Here is a 23,229-nt window from a genome sequence, read left to right on the forward strand (position 1 = left end):
TAGTTAAAAAGTAGTATACACAGATGTGACCCAACAAACAAATAATAACAAAACATATCAGGATCGATGATAATTACAATGTCAAACATCCTATAATTAAAGACATAACCAATTTCCTTCTTTATAAACTTGACAAATGCATTGACTATAAATATTTGCAGATTGATGGAATATTATTTAAATTTAATAACTTTGTATGAAATACTTTCTTTCAATACCGGTACTTGCTACTTGAGAGCGTACATAAAATCATTCTGATTTTAGACAAAATAATTTCTTTGCTTCATTAGAACGTGTTGCAAATTGTCTTTTATTAATGTTTTATCCATTTGTAGCATCAAAAACGACATATTCCATTCCAAATTGCTGACCAAACATCCTTTATTTTTTAAAATTTTCCGAAATTTGTCCGCCATATTGAAAAATATAAGAATCACGAATTGGATATGGTTCAACTATGTAATAATTCCGCATTCTTTCAATTATAAGTTCAGACGCACGAATGACACAATTGACAGAAAAATAATGATCACAAAAGCTGAAAAAAGGCATTATACATGAATTAACAGACATTGGCTTAATCCCCTTTGTTTACTGTATATATTCAGATATTATAATGCAAAATTTTTAATGCATTGTTGTTTTTTTTGTTGTTAATCTTAAATTTCTTAAAGTTAAAAACTTTATATATCTTTTCGTAATTAGAAGCATTCAAATGTTTATACAGCTATGTTATTGAAATTGTATTGTGAGTTACACCATTGGAATTTAGAAATGTTAGTGTCACTGTTGGTAATTATTGTTGTAATTATGAGATCACTAAGAATCTTGATTCTTATTAATGCATTGTTTTATCTGCTGAATAAATAGTTATCAAAGGTACCAGGATTATAATTTAGTACGACAGAATATGAAAAGGAAACAAAAGATCAAATATGAACATATAAACTCTGCAATGATATGGAATATACACATTAAGCATGTACAATGAGACTAAATGCATGATTTCATTTGAAAAAAGGGCAAAGTATTATGATGCGATTATAACCGATAGTTGGTTGTTTGCTGTCAACCGATTGTAATAGATAATCGATTGGTAATTTCAACCGATTATCCAACACTAGTAAATTCTTCCTAAGCTCAGTTTAGATTTGCACATCAGATATAAAATTTCTTCCATTACTTAAATTTGTAGAATTTACCTTTGTTAAGAAGAGTTGTTTCAGCTTTAGAAAATCTTTTTGAAGACTTGATTGCTAAAATAATAAATACTACTTCTTACAAGAAAATCTGTGATTGTTATCAAGTGTTATCATATATATGTTAGACTCAGATCGACGTCCGGCCTCTTATCAACGTCCGCTCCTCAAATCGACGTCCGTTTATCAAATCGACGTCTAAATTTGACTTCACATTCTCAAATCGACGTCCTATATTTTGATACTCTAATCGACGTCTAATGTGACGTTATGTTTTGCGAAAATGACGTCCGATTGATTGTATAGTCGTCTTTAATCGATGTCCAATATCAATAAATAATAAATAGCTGGACTTAATTTACACTTATACATGTACATGTCTTGTAGGGTTCTTATGACAACTAAATTTTCAAACCTTTATACATGTACATACTTTCAATATAGATTTTTTCAACCCGAAATAGGTAACATCCTTGATGAAAAATTAATTCAATAGATCAACATAATAGTGTGTCATTCCTATTAATATTAATAACGAGAAAGCAATCCAACGACAAAGAAAACCAAACGACTTATAGGAGCATTATTCAGTCTTCAACAATAGACAAAACAAAAAGAAGTACACTGAGCCAATTGTTTTGAAAGCAAATTTCGGTCTCTGTAAGATATTTTTCAACAAATTCATGAGTTTTACACCTGGAGCGAAACGTATATGCAAACAAAATTGGCATTATGTCTTATGTTGTGCTGTTACACCACTTTTCTATGTTAAGTGTTCGCACACATGTTTAACCCCGACATATTCTTTATGAGTATTAATATCACAACCTGTTTACATACTTGTTCTAGTATGTAATATTTTTTTTTCTTCTTTTTAGTAGATCCTATATGTCACACATAACATGTTTGAAGGTTTAAAGTTTTCAGCTGCTATCGGTTCAGTTCAATTTGGTTTTCTAAGTCCATAACGGACATTGATTAGAGTAGCTAAAAATTAGACGTCAGTTAGAGAAGCCAAAAAATGGACGTCGATTAGATAGGCATAACATTGGCCGTCGATTTGGAATGTTATTTCATTGTGACGTCAGATTTGGACGTCGATTTGAGGAACGGACGTCGATTATAGACCAGACGTCGATCTGAGTCTTACATATATATAAATAATGTGACAGCAAACCATAAACAAAGGAAACCAATAAACACTCTGACAGGTTAATCTCTAGGTCAATAGGTTAATCTCTAGGTCAATAGGTTAATCTCTAGGTCAATAGGTTAATCTCTAGGTCATTATTTTTTAGGGTAACCATGGAGAGGATGTTAAAGAGCTATATTTCTACTTGGATAATGAACCTGACCACAGATACATGAAGGCCTTATATTTGTATCCTCAGACAGAATTTCCATACACAGAACTTATAGAGCAGAACAAGGGGAGATCACCAAGACAATCAGAATATGAGGTATTGGACACTGGTATGTTTATTGGATACTTTAGATTCATTATAATTTTATAGACTTTTTCTTATTTTTGGATATTTTATGGGACAAAGTAAATCATGAACTTTTACATTTTACAAAATGTTTATTTTGCTTTTCTTTCTATCTTGGTATTATGTGTTTCTCAAATACCTGTATTGTATTTTTCAGGTGTGTTTGGTGATGGCCACTGGCAGATTGTGGTTGAGTATACCTGTATTGTATTTTCAGGTGTGTTTGATGATGGCCATTGGCAGATTATGTGTTTCTCATTTACCTGTATTGTATTTTTCCGTTGTGTTTGATGACAGCCATTGGCAGATTATGTATTTTTCAGGTGTGTTTGATGAAGGCCATTAGCAGATTATGTGTTTCTCATTTACCTGTTTTGTATTTTTCCGTTGTGTTTGATGACAGCCATTTGCAGATTATGTGTTTCTCATATAACCATGATTGTATTTTTCAGGTGTATTTGATGACAGCCATTGGCAGATTATGTATTTCTCATATAACCATGATTGTATTTTCAGGTGTGTTTGATGATGGCCATTGGCAGATTATGTGTTTCTCATTTACCTGTTTTGTATTTTTCAGGTGTGTATGATTACAGCCATTGACAGATTATGTGTTTCTCATATAACCTGTATTGTATTTTTCAGGTGTGTTTGATGAAGGCCATTGGCAGATTATGTGTTTCTCATTTACCTGTTTTGTATTTTTCAGGTGTGTTTGATGAAGGCCATGGGCAGATTATGTGTTTCTCATTTACCTGTTTTGTATTTTTCAGGTGTGTTTGATGAAGGCCATGGGCAGATTATGTGTTTCTCATTTACCTGTATTGTATTTTTCAGTTGTGTTTGATGAAGGCCATGGGCAGATTATGTGTTTCTCATTTACCTGTTTTGTATTTTTCAGTTGTGTTTGATGACAGCCATTGGCAGATTATGTATTTCTCATTTACCTGTATTGTATTTTTCAGGTGTGTTTGATGATGGCCATTGGCAGATTATGGTTGAGTATATTAAACCTGAAAATGACACCATTCTGTGTAGATATACAGTAACAAATATAAGTCATGAAGTCCAAACACTCAACTTGTCTCCAAAGTTTTGGTTCAGGTAGAGTAACCAATCAAAGTACAGCAAAAAGACCACTGAACCTGATTGTTTTGCGGTCTTATATTGGTATCATGTTGTCATTGTCATAGAAGACATTTGGTTTTCGCAAAATAACTAAAGTTTAAGTAAATAGAAATCTAAGAAATTTAAACACAAGGTTTATGAGCACAAAAGGACGACTGGAATTGATTTTTGGGGTGTTACAGTCCCAAAAGTTTAGGTATTAGGGTCTCTGAAATTATACCACAAGTTTCCATACCACAAAGGAATGGTAAAAATTGGCTTTTGGGGGTTATGGCTCAAACTAAAAAAAAAAGGGAAAAAAACAAGGGTGCCCTGGTTAATGGACAATAACTTTAGTACAAAACATAATTAAAAAGCAGTGTAAGGGAGGTAATTCAAACACAACATTTTGAACAACTTTCATAATTATTGCCACAAACTCTATTGGAAATTTAAAAAGAATTTATGTCCATATTGTGAATGAAAGAATATTTTTGGAAAAGGGGGTATTTAAAGAAGAATTTGGGGTTGGGACAATTTGTTCTCATGATTTCAGAAATTAAAAAGAAAATTTCTTTAAATATTATTTTTTATAAGATGTAATTGTGCATTGATGTTTAACCTGATATAAAGGTCCATTCCTTCACATAATTATTTTTTTTCAGACATGATTATGATACCAAACAAATGAGTAATGTCCCCTGTTTTCAGGTCAAAGGTGGAGAATCAGCTGTTTCTGTCAGTTATCAGTTGGGTAAGTTTATTATATTTATTCAGGTTTTATGTATCAGAACTTTATGAGTAGGAGGTGTTGTGGGGTATGAGTCAAGATACAGTAACTTAAATTTATACAATTAACACATCAGCAAGATTCATCATTCAACAAGATAAAATGAATCAGTATTGAACAGAATTGTTCATACAAAAAAAAAAATACAAAAATTGTTTGAACAAAATTAAATATTTATCTGTTTATGGTAAACTGTTTTAAGAGTAAAAATGGAACACCACTGAGACAGCACACCAACAAAGAACATCCATTTCATTGACATTAAATAATAATTAAGTTTATGTGTTTCTGTATTTTAGGTGAATTCTGTATAAACTTTTCAAAATCAAGCTCAGGTCAATCTCCAGAAATAGAATTGAAGAGGAACCATTCAAATACAAGTAAGATATTAAAATAAGGAAATGTGGTATGATTGCTAATGTGACAATTATTTACCAGAGAACAAATGACAACCATAAGTCAGCTTAGGGCATTTATCAGTAGGCCTTCTTTCATTATTTGAGTGTGGTCCCTTTTGACTGTGCTGGAAATGATAAATACACAACATTGTCCAGTAAAAATTGAGGTGTTAAATCTGATGCCTTGTGCAGAAATGTCAAAACATTCTACTTGTAAAAGAACGATGTATGTACTATTTGTCTCTGGACATCAAGGAAACATTCACCAATCAATCAAACATGATGTTTTTGTCAGTATTATAAATTTATTCAAAAGACACACATGGTTTTATAGTCCTCCATGATGATATCTTCCAAGGTGAACATGAATTTATAACTAAACAAAATAACATCCATAAAGTCCAGCATGATTTTGTATCTGCATTTAAAGGTCAATAAAAACAAACACCTACTATTTCAATTGTAAATTTTCTTTAGAAATATCACAGAAAACCAGGTTCTATTAAAGGTATGACAGCAATTTCCCCTCAATGAGATCTCCTATTTTGAGGGTATAAAAGTTGACTCTTTACTGTTACTGGATATGATTTGTACTTTATTTGCATATTTATGTGATTTATCTGTGTCCTTATGAGTGAAAATAAAAATAAATGGTTATTTGTTATAACTATGTTATTATGTATTGTTCAGTCTCTCAGTTTTATTTCTTTCAGAGCCAGACTGTTGCTATGCAGCATACACACTTGAGGTAGAACCTGGTGGACAGGATATTATAGAATGGGAGTTATTACCTGTAGGAAAACATTCTAACCTTGATAATAGTTCTAATGTTATACAAGAATGGAAGATTAAAGCTGAGGCATTTTATAATTCAGTAGGTACATTTGATTTATTGTGTCATTGTCTAGCTGGGGCATATCTTTTGTTGTAGTTTGTCCTTGTCAATATCTTCTGCGCCAATGTTGTTGTTGTGTATCTTTCCTCCACTGTCTGGAGAACTGTAGTCTTGGGTCTGGTTACCCAACACTTCATAGAAAAATTATATGCACTGTCCCACTTTTACTACAAAACTAAATGAAAGTCTATGTACAACCTTAATTATAAAAAAACTCCTTGAAAAAGGGTTTTGCAGAAGACATCCAAGTTTTCACAGCTTGTATTCTACAGCCATAAAGTTGTTCATCTATCTGAATTTTTTATCAGTTTGATTTTTGAGGTTCCCCATACTAAGGCATGGACTTTCCTGACATGGACAGAACCCAACAAAATTTGCACATATTCTTCTACAGCCACGAAGCTGTGCACTTGCTTTTTCAACTTTTATCTGAGTGAAATTTTGTTTGGTTTGGGCAGAGTGAATTTTTCTCATCACTTCACATCTGTTATTTTTTACTATTTGTTTTGCCCCCTGTAACAATTTGACTAATGAAACAGTCATCCTTTGAGTAAATAGTTAATAAAATTAACGGTACCAATTTTCTTGCACCAGATGAGCATTTCGACAATACATGTCTCTTCAGTGATGCTCGTGGCCAAAATATTTGAAATCCAAAGCTTATATAAAAGATGAAGAGCTATAATCCAAAAGGTCCAAAAAGTATAGCCAAATCCATGAAAGGAATCAGAGCTTTGCATGAGGGAGATACATTCCTTAATTTATAATAATTTCTATCATTTTGTAACAGAAAATTTTAATTACACCAAAAATTGTATTTTTATGCCAGTACCGAAGTACTGGCTACTGGGCTGGGGATACCCTCGGGGAATAATAGTCCACCAGCAGAGGCATCGACCCAGTGGTAGTAATGAAATTAACAGTACCAATTTTTCTTGCACCAGATGCGCATTTCGACAATACATGTCTCTTCAGTGATGCTCGTGGCCAAAATATTTGAAATCCAAAGCTTATATGAAAGATGAAGAGCTATAATCCAAAAGGTCCAAAAAGTATAGCCAAATCCGTGAAAGGAATCAGAGCTTTGCATGAGGGAGATACATGACTTAATTTATAATAATTTCTATCATTTTGTAACAGCAAATTTAAATAACACAAAAAATCTGTATTTTCATGCCAGTACCAAAGTAATGTGTCTGATGATCCTGCCTACCTCCAACCAACATGGCCACCTAGGGCTAAAAAAGAACATATGTTTGAGATGCAAAAATGATATTTAAATCTTGAAACCGTTAAAAATGGTAAAAATCTGACATGTCTAAAAAACTTGAAAATATCAAAATCTACATTTCAGACATATGGTCCAAGGACACAGTTATTGTCCTTTCGTTTTCATTGTCTACGAATATAGTCCCTAGTGTAAACAGTGTATAACTTGCATGTTTTATTTGATACACTTTCCCAATTTATTTCTTGATATTAAATGCATGAAATATTAAGTAGGGGGATGTAATTACATGTTAAAAAAATTTGGGTGCTGAATCGTTATGTTAAGTAGTTATTTGGTCCAGTTCATAAAGGTCAAATTTTTATCACATCTGAAGCTGTCAAACTGAATTTGACACCCCTTAACACAGAATTGTCAATACTTTGAGTTAGAGCTGGTAGAAGTTTCTTTAATTTTGATATTATTTGTCTCACTCGTAGTACACTTCACTGTAAAAATCTTTTTGAGAAAGAGAAGGTGCATTTTGAGTTTTTATACAACCACCCAAAAAATGTTGTGGTCATATTGGAATGTCGTTGTCCGTGTCATCCAAAGACACTTGTTTTCTGGACAATTACCTTAGTATAAGTTAATGGATCTCTAATAAATTTAAACACAAGGTTTGAAGCCACAAAAGAAAGTTTGGGGTTATTGTCCCAACAGTTTAGGAATTAGGGGCTCAAAAGGGGTCAAAATAAGCATTTTTGTAGTTTCCGGACAATAACTTGTGTGTTAGTGAATGAGTCTTTCTGAAATTGTACCACAAGGTTCCATATCACAAAGGGAGGGCTGGGATTGAGTTTGGGGGTAATTGCCCAAAATGTTCTGGAATTAGGGGCCATAAAGGGACCAAAAACAAATAAATTTTATAGTTTCAAGACAATAACTTCTGTTTAAGTGTATCGATCTCTTTGAAATTGTAATTCAAGGTACATTTTGTATTACAACACAAAGGGAAGGCTGGAATTGAATTTTGGTGGTAATTGCACCAAATGTTCAGGAATTAGGGGCCAAAACAAGCATTTTTAGCTCACCTGCCTGACCTGAAAGGTCATGTGAGCTTTTCTCATCACTTGGCGTCTGTCGTCCGGCATCTGTCGTCTGTTAACTTTTAGAAAAATCTTCTCCTCTGAAAGTATTGGGCCAAATTTAACCACACTTGGCCACTATCATCATTTGGATATTTTATTTAAAAAATGTGTGGTGTGACCCTGCCAACCAACCAAGATGGCCGCCATGGTTAAAAATAGAACATAGGGGTAAAATGTAGATTTTGGCTTATAACTCTGAAACCAAAGCATTTCGAGCAAATCTGACAGGGGTAAAATTGTTTATTAGGTCAAGATCTATCTGTCCTGAAATTTTCAGACAAATCAGACAACCCGTTGTTGGGTTGCTGCCCCCGAATTAGTAATCTTAAGGACATTTTGCAGTTTTTGGTTATCTTGAATATTATTATAGATAGAGATAAACTGTAAACAGCAATAATGTTCAGCAAAGTAAGATCTACAAATATAAGTCAACATGACTAAAATTGTAAGTTGACCCATTATGGATTTATTGCCCTTTTAAGTAATTTTTTAACAATTTTCATAAATTTTTGTAAATTTTTGTAAATTTTTAGAAAATATTTTCCACTGTAATAACTTGGCCATGTTCATTATAGATAGAGATAATTGTAGCAACAATAATGTTTAGTAAAGTATTATCACCAAACACATCACGATCACCAAAACACAATTTCGTCATGAATCCATCTGTGTCCTTTGTTTAATATGCACATAGACCAAGGTGAGCAACACAGGTCTTGAGAGCCTCTAGTTCTAGCTTCCAGACAATTACTTGAGGTCAAGTGTATGGATTTGTCTGCAATTGTACTACAAGGTACCATATCACAAAAGAAAAGCTGGGATTGAGTCTGTTGGTAATTACTGAAAGGGGGTTTAAAAAAAAGGGGGGGGATGTTGATAATTTTTTGGTTTTATTTTCTTAAAATTTTCCATTTTTCCTTTGCTTTATATTGCTTATTCATATATTAAATCAAATAATACTGATATGGCAGTAATTCACACCAAATATGAGGTGTAAATTATTTTATGAAAAATTGTGCAATAGCAGGAATTCTTCAATTATATAGTACTGGGTACAGTATTTACAATGGTAAGAAATCTTCAATTGGACAGTATTGCGCAATAACAAGAAATCATCAATTGCACAGTAATGCGCAACAGCAAGAAATCTGCAATTGCACAGTATTGCGAAATAGAAAGGAATATTCAAAGCTCAGTATTGCGCAAAAGCAAAATACTACCAAATATCCAGAAAACTTAAATTTCATAGTATTGCGCAATACCAAGAAGTATTCAATTGCACAGTAATAAGCAACAGAAAGACATCTTCAATTGCACGTAATTGCACAATAGCACAGTATTAGACAGTTGAACAATGTTACACAATATCACAGTATTGTGCAATAGCAAGAAATCTTCAATTGAAAATTAATACAAATATTGGGAAGAATCTGTTTTAGCGGACCCCGGAAGTAGGAAGATGCACAATTTATGCGCATGACCAATAACCCCGAGTTACGTTGCTATGCTGAAATATAAACAGCGGCCATTTTTTTACCGCTTCGAAAGACGTCGATGTAAATGATTTTTAAAAAGTGATTTTAACTAGTGAAACTGAACAATTAAAAATAAATATAATGCACTTACCCATTTAAGCTTGAAAATCATCCATACTAGAATTTAGTGTGTTTGTTATTTCGTTTAGTACTCTTGGATTTTTAGATGCAGGTTGTGGTACACTGACGGTGATGGTTTCTGTCGTAATTAGGGCTTGTTTTTGTTTTTCCGGATTATACACTTTTTTAATAAGGTTAATAAATGCTAGGAAAGGGTTGTCAGAGCCAATAATATATTTTTTTCGTACACAATATTGACTGAAATAAGTGTCATAAAGGGATTTTACTGTGCCGTATTTTGGAAGTGATTTTTTAAGTGCTCGCCAAGTACTTTCAATCGAATTTGTATGCGCTCCTGTTTCAGGGTCTACAAAATTTACAGAATGGTTGACTTTTAAGTGTTCAAATCCCTCAGATCCTAGACAATCATATGCCTTCCAACAGTCGCTGATGATTGTGGTTCCTGGTTTTATGTTGTCTTTTATTAATTTTAACAGTGTTTCTTTTGTCCGATTTTCTACTGATGCAAAAAAACTTTTTTTGCTGTCTCTTTCTATACCTCCAAAGACCCACTGTCCTTCAACTCGACGCCCTTTATGGTATTTTCTTTTTCCAAATTTACTTTCGTCTATTTCTACGATAACGTTTTCTCCACCTATTTTTTCACTGTCTATTTCCAAAATTTCTATGCAAACTTCACGGCAATAATTGTACCAAGCTACGATTGTTTGATTACAAATAGAAAGTTGATGTTTAACAAATTCTTGGTCTATTTTGTAAATCCAGAAATAAGTGATGAATAATATTTTTTCCAAACTTAAATTATGTCCTTGAAACCAGGATCCGTTTCTGATGGAGACCTTTTTATTGCATTTTTTGTTGCTGCACTTCCAATAAAAAATGTCGTTTGAAAAAGAACTGTCTTTTCTTAAACTGAAATGTCCATGGCTACACTTTTTACATACCTCTCCAGATAAATCTAGAATTAATCCTAGTGAAAAACACCACTGAATAATTTTCTCAACACTTTCACAAATAATAAACAAATCTTTTAACTTGATCGGCATTTCCGTATTTACATTGTAACAGTGTTTGTAAACACAGCTGATTTTACGTTACGGTTGACTATGACGTCACTTATTCATGAATATTCATGACATAGAGGTCACAGATAATGGAATTTTTATCACGTGATATACCTACCTGAGTTACGGAAGCGTAGACATTTTGTACACTTACCAAGACGTATTTCTACTAGATTTTGTAATTTTCATTTAAAAAACTGTTTAAAACAACAGTTTTTTAAACAAAACTTGACCTGGGGAGTTCGATTTTGACCTTCTTTTTTTGATTTTTGGCCTATTTTCGTTTTTAACTTTTTGGCGGGACCAATTCCTATATACATGTACTAGTACTTACTATAGTTTCCCGTACTTTTTATGGGGTCCGCTAAAGTAGAGGTACTCCTAAATATTTCAACCATTTTGAATTTTTTAGATCTTTCACCACATTTATCTTGAGTCAGAAATTTGATCACATGATCTATATTCAGACAGTATCAAGCTTGAATATTGTGTCCAAACTTGCACGGACTGTTTAGGGTTCAACCTCTGTGGACGTATCAGGCTGTGCTCAGCGAAGTTTTTTATTCTGTAATTGTTTGTAGCTTTTCCGTATTTATTTTGTAGCTGTTTGATTGTCAATGGTCAGACCAAGAAAAGAGTGTTGCTAAGGGGGCTTGGGCAGGACTTCTGTGGAATAAACAATTTTATTATTATGATGTTGATGAGTGGTATCACAGAGGACAAGCTACAGAAAATAAAGTTAAAACAGGTATTTATATTTTATCTTAAATAATTGAATGTCAGAAGGGTGATTTGAAAAAAGTGAAAATAAAGAATAGTAATTATATTGTCCTCAAATTAATCAATCAGATCTGAATTTTAACATGAAGTTTCACAACAAAACAAATTTTAAGAACAAAAATAGGGGAGATCATACAAAACAATCTTATATTATAGAAAAAACAAACACAAACAACCGGCCACAAAATTCTACACAAAACTTAAAGAAAAATCCCATCAAAAAGAACTTCAGTTGCTCCACTAGGTTAAGCTGGAATTACTATAAATATTGGACACCATATCAAACAAAACTTGTCAAAAACATGACAAAGATCAAAACATCCTTTTATGACATCTACAATTGAGAATTTTACCATTTTCATTATGTCATCGAAATAAGAATATAGAAGGTATTTCTTAATTCTATTTAGCATATACCTAGATCATTTTTATTTCACCTAGAAAGTTGTTTTATTTAGATAGAAATATAATTTATTATAGTTAAACCTGGAAACTGGGATGTAATGGAAAGAAATATAAAATGGAGAAAACATTTAAAAGCTAAAGATATCCTATCTGTGCCAGATAAATGGGAGTTCCCATGGGTATGTCTTTTTCAATAAGTTAAGAAAATTTTAAATAGCACTATCATGACTATCAAACAGAATTACTATGTCAAAAGATATATCAAGGTCAACCTACATTCTTTTTTCCTACATAAAATCTAACTTGCTTTAATATAATTATGTTTCAAATATATTCAACATGAAATATTACAGATCTTCAATCAACTCTAAACTCCAAATATAAGGGAAAAACATGCATTTTTTTTAAAGGAATTAGTTTTAGAAATATGAGTACTTTTATTATAATATAATTGCATTGTTACATCTATTCCAGTTTGCTACATGGGACACATGTTTCCAGATAATTAATCTGATTCAGTTTGTTATTCAGCTATTACTTTTCTATTCCAGTTTGCTACATGGGACACATGTCTTCAGATGATTAATCTGATTCAGTTTGTTATCCAGTGATTACTTTTCTATTCCAGTTTGCCACATGGGATTCATGTCTCCAGATAATTAATCTGAGTCAGTCTGTTATCAACTGATTACTTTTCTGTTCTAGTTTGCTACAGGAGACACATGTTTACTAATAATTAATTTGATTCAGTTTGTTACTTAGTGATAACATTTCCAATCCAGTTTGCCCCATTTGACACATGTTTCGGGATGATTAATCTGATTCAGTTTATTATTCAGTGATTATTTTGCTATACCAGTTTGCCACATGGGACACATGTTTCCTGATATTAAATCTCAGTTTTTCAGTGATTACTTTTCTATTTCAGTTTGCTACATGGGATACATGTTTTCAGATGATACCATTTTGTCGTCTTGATCCTGACTTTGCCAAGCATCAGTTACTGCTATTGTTATCAGAAAGATACATGTCACCAGAAGGCCAGGTATGTTCCTATAATTCATTAAATACTAACAAAAAATCATGTATTCTATTTGTTAAAAATTCTGTTAATATACCTTTTATATTTGTGCCATTATAGCAGAAAATTGGATTTACCATTCTTGACTCCAATATTTGTGCTGTTTTAGCAGAAAATTGGATTTACCATTCTTGACTCCAATATTTCTTTCAAGTCTCACAATTAGAAATGACTTTTATGTGATTTAAAATTTTACAGTAACACAAGACAAATATAGTTTCTGTACCATAGAATGCAAATATATTTGAACTTCTAAATTCATTTACAGGCACCCATGGTTGTCTTACAGAAATCATGTGACCTTGATATGAATAATAAAGGGGTCTACATCAATGTGACAGCAACCAAACAATTGACTTAGCACATTCTTGAGGCACTATATAACTGGGAATTTCCCTTCATACAAAATATTATTATAAATTCATTTTCAGTTACCAGGATGTGAGTTCAACTATGATGACAATAATCCACCTATTCATGCATGGACAAGTCTAAAGGTGTTCCAAATGACTGGAGGAACTGATCTAAACTTCTTATTCAGCTCTTTCTGTAAACTTCATAAGAATTATAACTGGTTAGTATGTCTTAACATTGACTTTACATAATCATATTTATGTGGATATTTGATTTTGATATATCCTGCTGCATGGAAATAGGAAAAACGTAAGGGCATTATGGCTAGGTTTTTGCCTAAAAAATACAATGTTTGACAACTATGTTAAAATGACACAATCACGAAGTCCTGGGAAGTTTGAGATTGATCTATTTTATACTAAAAAGCCTATCCTGTTCATTTCCTGTGAGATATACTATTGCCAAATTTGAGTGTGACTGGTCCAAACAAGAAAACTAACAGCCTTATTTATAACAATATCTTTCATGACTGCTTCTGTTATTATGAGTCTTATCTGGAAGAGTAAATTGTTTTAATAACTTTTTCCCTATATCTTGACATACAAATGACAACCCTTCAGTGCAGTGGTAGATACTGTATAGCGGGTTATTTTTCGCTGGTTCAAAATTCCATAATTTTCATTGAATACGGTATACAAAATATTTTGGTGGTAATACAATACATTTATCAATACCTTTGCATGTGCCCTTTTAAATTGGTGGAATTTATCTTGGTGATTTTGTTATATTCGTGAAAAGTAAGCGAAAATTTACACCCATTGAAAATAACCTGCTACATGGTACACATTTCATGGAGGCTTATGTTATTATGAGTATTCTCTTGAAGAGTAAACTGGTTTAATAATTTATTCCCTATATCTTAACAGGTGGATGACAAATCTCCAGTGTCGTGACAGATTCATATTCCATGGTGGATTTCTAGGCTTAGACAATATAAGTGTTGTAGACAGAGGCTGTCCACCAGAGGGATATACAATTAAACAGGTATGAACTATATCACTGACAATATAAGTGTTGTAGACAGAGGCTGTCCACCAGAGGGATATACAATTAAACAGGTATGGACTATATCACTGACAATATAAGTGTTGTAGACAGAGGCTGTCCACCAGAGGGATATACAATTAAACAGGTATGGACTATATCACTGACAATATAAGTGTTGTAGACAGAGGCTGTCCACCAGAGGGATATACAATTAAACAGGTATGAACTATATCACTGACAATATAAGTGTTGTAGACAGAGGCTGTCCACCAGAGGGATATACAATTAAACAGGTATGGACTATATCACTGACAATATAAGTGTTGTAGACAGAGGCTGTCCACCAGAGGGATATACAATTAAACAGGTATGGATTATATCACTGACAATATAAGTGTTGTAGACAGAGGCTGTCCACCAGAGGGATATACAATTAAACAGGTATGAACTATATCACTGACAATATAAGTGTTGTAGACAGAGGCTGTCCACCAGAGGGATATACAATTAAACAGGTATGAACTATATCACTGACAATATAAGTGTTGTAGACAGAGGCTGTCCACCAGAGGGATATACAATTAAACAGGTATGTACTATATCACTGACAATATAAGTGTTGTAGACAGAGGCTGTCCACCAGAGGGATATACAATTAAACAGGTATGAACTGTATCACTGACAATATAAGTGTTGTAGACAGAGGCTGTCCACCAGAGGGATATACAATTAAACAGGTATGGACTATATCACTGACAATATAAGTGTTGTAGACAGAGGCTGTCCACCAGAGGGATATACAATTAAACAGGTATGGACTATATCACTGACAATATAAGTGTTGTAGACAGAGGCTGTCCACCAGAGGGATATACAATTAAACAGGTATGAACTATATCACTGACAATATAAGTGTTGTAGACAGAGGCTGTCCACCAGAGGGATATACAATTAAACAGGTATGAACTATATCACTGACAATATAAGTGTTGTAGACAGAGGCTGTCCACCAGAGGGATATACAATTAAACAGGTATGGATTATATCACTGACAATAAAAGTGTTGTAGAGAGAGGCTGTCTACCAGAGGGATATACAATTAAACAGGTATGAACTATATCACTGACAATATAAGTGTTGTAGACAGAGGCTGTCCACCAGAGGGATATACAATTAAACAGGTATGAACTATATCACTGACAATATAAGTGTTGTAGACAGAGGCTGTCCACCAGAGGGATATACAATGAAACAGGTATGGACTATATCACTGACAATATAAGTGTTGTAGACAGAGGCTGTCCACCAGAGGGATATACAATTAAACAGGTATGGACTATATCACTGACAATATAAGTGTTGTAGACAGAGGCTGTCCACCAGAGGGATATACAATTAAACAGGTAAGGATTATATCACTGACAATATAAGTGTTGTAGACAGAGGCTGTCCACCAGAGGGATATACAATTAAACAGGTATGAACTATATCACTGACAATATAAGTGTTGTAGACAGAGGCTGTCCACCAGAGGGATATACAATTAAACAGGTATGAACTATATCACTGACAATATAAGTGTTGTAGACAGAGGCTGTCCACCAGAGGGATATACAATTAAACAGGTATGAACTATATCACTGACAATATAAGTGTTGTAGACAGAGGCTGTCCACCAGAGGGATATACAATTAAACAGGTATGGACTATATCACTGACAATATAAGTGTAGTAGACAGAGACTGTCCACCAGAGGGATATACAATTAAACAGGTATGGACTATATCACTGACAATATAAGTGTAGTAGACAGAGGCTGTCCACCAGAGGGATATACAATTAAACAGGTATGAACTATATCACTGACAATATAAGTGTTGTAGACAGAGGCTGTCCACCAGAAGGATATACAATTAAACAGGTATGGACTATATCACTGACAATATAAGTGTTGTAGACAGAGGCTGTCCACCAGAGGAATATACAATTAAACAGGTATGGACTATATCACTGACAATATAAGTGTTGTAGACAGAGGCTGTCCACCAGAGGGATATACAATTAAACAGGTATGGACTATATCACTGACAATATAAGTGTTGTAGACAGAGGCTGTCCACCAGAGGGATATACAATTAAACAGGTATGGACTATATCACTGACAATATAAGTGTTGAAGACAGAGGCTGTCCACCAGAGGGATATACAATTAAACAGGTATGAACTATATCACTGACAATATAAGTGTTGTAGACAGAGGCTGTCCACCAGAGGGATATACAATTAAACAGGTATGGACTATATCACTGACAATATAAGTGTTGTAGACAGAGGCTGTCCACCAGAGGGATATACAATTAAACAGGTATGAACTATATCACTGACAATATAAGTGTTGTAGACAGAGGCTGTCCACCAGAGGGATATACAATTAAACAGGTATGAACTATATCACTGACAATATAAGTGTTGTAGACAGAGGCTGTCCACCAGAGGGATATACAATTAAACAGGTAAGGACTATATCACTGACAATATAAGTGTTGTAGACAGAGGCTGTCCACCAGAGGGATATACAATTAAACAGGTATGGACTATATCACTGACAATATAAGTGTTGTAGACAGAGGCTGTCCACCAGAGGGATATACAATTAAACAGGTATGAACTATATCACTGACAATATAAGTGTTGTAGACAGAGGCTGTCCACCAGAGGGATATACAATTAAACAGGTATGGACTATATCACTGACAATATAAGTGTTGTAGACAGAGGCTGTCCACCAGAGGGATATACAATTAAACAGGTATGTACTATATCACTGACAATATAAGTGTTGTAGACAGAGGCTGTCCACCAGAGGGATATACAATTAAACAGGTATGGACTATACCACTGACAATATAAGTGTTGTAGACAGAGGCTGTCCACCAGAGGGATATACAATTAAACAGGTATGGACTATATCACTGACAATATAAGTGTTGTAGACAGAGGCTGTCCACCAGAGGGATATACAATTAAACAGGTATGAACTATATCACTGACAATATAAGTGTTGTAGACAGAGGCTGTCCACCAGAGGGATATACAATTAAACAGGTATGGACTATATCACTGACAATATAAGTGTTGTAGACAGAGGCTGTCCACCAGAGGGATATACAATTAAACAGGTATGAACTATATCACTGACAATATAAGTGTTGTAGACAGAGGCTGTCCACCAGAGGGATATACAATTAAACAGGTATGGACTATATCACTGACAATATAAGTGTTGTAGACAGAGGCTGTCCACCAGAGGGATATACAATTAAACAGGTATGAACTATATCACTGACAATATAAGTGTTGTAGACAGAGGCTGTCCACCAGAGGGATATACAATTAAACAGGTATGAACTATATCACTGACAATATAAGTGTTGTAGACAGAGGCTGTCCACCAGACGGATATACAATTAAACAGGTATGGACTATATCACTGACAATATAAGTGTAGTAGACAGAGGCTGTCCACCAGAGGGATATACAATTAAACAGGTATGGACTATATCACTGACAATATAAGTGTAGTAGACAGAGGCTGTCCACCAGAGGGATATACAATTAAACAGGTATGAACTATATCACTGACAATATAAGTGTTGTAGACAGAGGCTGTCCACCAGAGGGATATACAATTAAACAGGTATGGACTATATCACTGACAATATAAGTGTTGTAGACAGAGGCTGTCCACCAGAGGGATATACAATTAAACAGGTATGGACTATATCACTGACAATATAAGTGTTGAAGACAGAGGCTGTCCACCAGAGGGATATACAATTAAACAGGTATGAACTATATCACTGACAATATAAGTGTTGTAGACAGAGGCTGTCCACCAGAGGGATATACAATTAAACAGGTATGAACTATATCACTGACAATATAAGTGTTGTAGACAGAGGCTGTCCACCAGAGGGATATACAATTAAACAGGTATGAACTATATCACTGACAATATAAGTGTTGTAGACAGAGGCTGTCCACCAGAGGGATATACAATTAAACAGGTATGGACTATATCACTGACAATATAAGTGTTGTAGACAGAGGCTGTCCACCAGAGGGATATACAATTAAACAGGTATGGACTATATCACTGACAATATAAGTGTTGTAGACAGAGGCTGTCCACCAGAGGGATATACAATTAAACAGGTATGGACTATATCACTGACAATATAAGTGTTGTAGACAGAGGCTGTCCACCAGAGGGATATACAATTAAACAGGTATGGAATATATCACTGACAATATAAGTGTTGTAGACAGAGGCTGTCCACCAGAGGGATATACAATTAAACAGGTATGGAATATATCACTGACAATATAAGTGTTGTAGACAGAGGCTGTCCACCAGAGGGATATACAATTAAACAGGTATGGAATATATCACTGACAATATAAGTGTTGTAGACAGAGGCTGTCCACCAGAGGGATATACAATTAAACAGGTAAGGACTATATCACTGACAATATAAGTGTTGTAGACAGAGGCTGTCTACCAGAGGGATATACAATTAAACAGGTATGGAATATATCACTGACAATATAAGTGTTGTAGACAGAGGCTGTCCACCAGAGGGATATACAATTAAACAGGTATGAACTATATCACTGACAATATAAGTGTTGTAGACAGAGGCTGTCCACCAGAGGGATATACAATTAAACAGGTAAGGACTATATCACTGACAATATAAGTGTTGTAGACAGAGGCTGTCCACCAGAGGGATATACAATTAAACAGGTATGAACTATATCACTGACAATATAAGTGTTGTAGACAGAGGCTGTCCACCAGAGGGATATACAATTAAACAGGTATGAACTATATCACTGACAATATAAGTGTTGTAGACAGAGGCTGTCCACCAGAGGGATATACAATTAAACAGGTATGGACTATATCACTGACAATATAAGTGTTGTAGACAGAGGCTGTCCACCAGAGGGATATACAATTAAACAGGTATGAACTATATCACTGACAATATAAGTGTTGTAGACAGAGGCTGTCCACCAGAGGGATATACAATTAAACAGGTATGAACTATATCACTGACAATATAAGTGTTGTAGACAGAGGCTGTCCACCAGAGGGATATACAATTAAACAGGTATGAACTATATCACTGACAATATAAGTGTTGTAGACAGAGGCTGTCCACCAGAGGGATATACAATTAAACAGGTATGGATTATATCACTGACAATATAAGTGTTGTAGACAGAGGCTGTCCACCAGAGGGATATACAATTAAACAGGTATGGATTATATCACTGACAATATAAGTGTTGTAGACAGAGGCTGTCCACCAGAGGGATATACAATTAAACAGGTATGGACTATATCACTGACAATATAAGTGTTGTAGACAGAGGCTGTCCACCAGAGGGATATACAATTAAACAGGTATGAACTATATTACTGACAATATAAGTGTTGTAGACAGAGGCTGTCCACCAGAGGGATATACAATTAAACAGGTATGGACTATATCACTGACAATATAAGTGTTGTAGACAGAGGCTGTCCACCAGAGGGATATACAATTAAACAGGTATGGACTATATCACTGACAATATAAGTGTTGTAGACAGAGGCTGTCCACCAGAGGAATATACAATTAAACAGGTATGGAATATATCACTGACAATATAAGTGTTGTAGACAGAGGCTGTCCACCAGAGGGATATACAATTAAACAGGTATGGACTATATCACTGACAATATAAGTGTTGTAGACAGAGGCTGTCCACCAGAGGGATATACAATTAAACAGGTATGAACTATATTACTGACAATATAAGTGTTGTAGACAGAGGCTGTCCACCAGAGGGATATACAATTAAACAGGTATGAACTATATCACTGACAATATAAGTGTTGTAGACAGAGGCTGTCCACCAGAGGGATATACAATTAAACAGGTATGGACTATATCACTGACAATATAAGTGTTGTAGACAGAGGCTGTCCACCAGAGGGATATACAATTAAACAGGTATGAACTATATTACTGACAATATAAGTGTTGTAGACAGAGGCTGTCCACCAGAGGGATATACAATTAAACAGGTATGAACTATATCACTGACAATATAAGTGTTGTAGACAGAGGCTGTCCACCAGAGGGATATACAATTAAACAGGTATGGACTATATCACTGACAATATAAGTGTTGTAGACAGAGGCTGTCCACCAGAGGGATATACAATTAAACAGGTATGAACTATATCACTGACAATATAAGTGTTGTAGACAGAGGCTGTCCACCAGAGGGATATACAATTAAACAGGTATGGACTATATCACTGACAATATAAGTGTTGTAGACAGAGGCTGTCCACCAGAGGGATATACAATTAAACAGGTATGAACTATATCACTGACAATATAAGTGTTGTAGACAGAGGCTGTCCACCAGAGGGATATACAATTAAACAGGTATGAACTATATCACTGACAATATAAGTGTTGTAGACAGAGGCTGTCCACCAGACGGATATACAATTAAACAGGTATGGACTATATCACTGACAATATAAGTGTTGTAGACAGAGGCTGTCCACCAGAGGGATATACAATTAAACAGGTATGGAATATATCACTGACAATATAAGTGTTGTAGACAGAGGCTATCCACCAGAGGGATATACAATTAAACAGGTATGGAATATATCACTGACAATATAAGTGTTGTAGACAGAGGCTGTCCACCAGAGGGATATACAATTAAACAGGTATGAACTATATCACTGACAATATAAGTGTTGTAGACAGAGGCTGTCCACCAGAGGGATATACAATTAAACAGGTATGGACTATATCACTGACAATATAAGTGTTGTAGACAGAGGCTGTCCACCAGAGGGATATACAATTAAACAGGTATGAATTATATCACTGACAATATAAGTGTTGTAGACAGAGGCTGTCCACCAGAGGGATATACAATTAAACAGGTAAGAAATATAGATGACTTTATTTATTAACCTGTCATGGTTTATTAAACAACAGGTATTTTATACAATATCCATTTAGTCAAAGTAAACGATTTCAGCTTGAGGCCACCATATATGACATCATCAAAGCACAATTCTAATGCAACAACATTTGTAACGTTCATTTTGATTGGATAACATCACTTTCTTACATGGCATCAATTGACAATTGATGCTATGGGACGTACGCGCAAGCGCAGACGGCAGATGACAGATTTTAAATACATGTTTTAACGTTGTTTTCTGTCAGTTTCATTAGAATGGAGATAACAATATTGTATTTTAAGCTCCGACGGCATCAATTTGGGATTTGATGGTCGCAAATACCCGTTTACTGTCTCCGCTAACGCGTCGCCAGTAAACTTAATTTGCGACCATCAAATCCCCAATTGATGCCGTCGGAGCTTAAAATACAATACAGTTATCTCCTAAATCTACCACTTACTTTTCTATCCATCAGAAGGAAAATGAGACTGAATTTAAGTTTAGGTAGACTGAGTGAGGCATGTGACTTTTCAAAAAAATAACTCTGGAATATCACTTTTCTTTAAAAAAAAATCACTTTTCTTTAAAAAAAAAAAAAGTGCAATATCATTCTTGTATCTGCTGTTTTCAATGGTTTTCAGTGTGCCTTTGAAAATATAGGTGAACATATGACTCTTTCTAAACAAATCAAATTTGTTAGAATATTCACAACAATAAAATATTTATATATATATATAATATTATTTGTAGGCTGACGCTACAACATGGATGGCTTTGTTTGCTATAAGTATGATACAGATTGGAATAGAGTTAATCAGACATATACATATTATTTGTAGGCTGACGCTACAACATGGATGGCTTTGTTTGCTTTAAGTATGGTACAGATTGGAATAGAGTTAATCAGACATAACTTTCCCAGCCCAGGAGACATACAGAAGGATCTAGTGAAATACCTCAAAGATTTTCTGTGTATTTCCCAACAGTTAAATAAAGATATAGATGATGGTGGTTTGTAGTAAACTCATCCTCTCTCATCTCCTTGTTGTTTCAGCATTTAAAATTACTCATGCATTCAGAATAATATTTTTAAAAAAATTATCCAATTGTTTGCTATTTGTTTACAAAATTCTTAACAAAAGACATTTAACAAGGGAAAGTTATATTTGTAATTTGGATTAATCCTGGATTGCTTTATAAGAAAGGAATCAGAAAGTACAATTAATACAAAAAAGTACTTAGTAGAAGTATATGATTTTTATGCCTGCTTCATTTAAACAAGGTTATTGGATGATATTCATATAAAAATAAGAAGACGTGGTATGATTGCCGAAGAGACAACTCTCCACAACAAACCAAATGACACATGAATTTACAACTATATTTCGTTATGCCCTTCAGCAATTGTCAAAGCCTATACCACATAGTCAGCTATAAAAAGCACCAAACTAACCCATTTAAAACAATTCAAACTAGGAAACTAAAGGCTTATTTATGTACAAAATAATGAACAAAAAAACGTATATGTTACTAGTTTGAAGGTGTCATCTGGGACAGTGGTGTAACAGGAAAACATAATAACAAACTATAAAAA

At 34.2% G+C, this 23,229-nt stretch overlaps 2 protein-coding genes across 2 annotated transcripts in view; one reads left to right on the forward strand and one right to left on the reverse strand.

Moving 5' to 3' along the window:
* Positions 1-2,497: 2,497 nt before the first annotated feature.
* Positions 2,498-23,229, forward strand: part of LOC143076960 (uncharacterized) — a gene marked incomplete at its 5' end in the record, with an annotated part of 36,821 nt that continues 16,089 nt past the window's right edge. The window contains 11 exon segments of the mRNA XM_076252855.1: positions 2,498-2,672; positions 3,655-3,793; positions 4,462-4,550; positions 4,886-4,966; positions 5,698-5,858; positions 11,521-11,665; positions 12,178-12,281; positions 13,031-13,147; positions 13,615-13,757; positions 14,464-14,581; positions 22,475-22,646. Of these exon segments, the coding sequence (XP_076108970.1) occupies positions 2,498-2,672; positions 3,655-3,793; positions 4,462-4,550; positions 4,886-4,966; positions 5,698-5,858; positions 11,521-11,665; positions 12,178-12,281; positions 13,031-13,147; positions 13,615-13,757; positions 14,464-14,581; positions 22,475-22,646 (1,444 nt within the window).
* LOC143074994 (uncharacterized) lies at positions 9,664-11,222 on the reverse strand. The gene has a single exon (XM_076250214.1). It carries the CDS (start codon positions 10,897-10,899, stop codon positions 9,868-9,870), a length of 1,032 nt encoding a protein of 343 aa, XP_076106329.1. The 5' UTR covers positions 10,900-11,222; the 3' UTR covers positions 9,664-9,867.

This window comes from Mytilus galloprovincialis, chromosome 5 (assembly GCF_965363235.1).
Source record: "Mytilus galloprovincialis chromosome 5, xbMytGall1.hap1.1, whole genome shotgun sequence".
Classification (NCBI taxonomy): domain Eukaryota; kingdom Metazoa; phylum Mollusca; class Bivalvia; order Mytilida; family Mytilidae; genus Mytilus; species Mytilus galloprovincialis.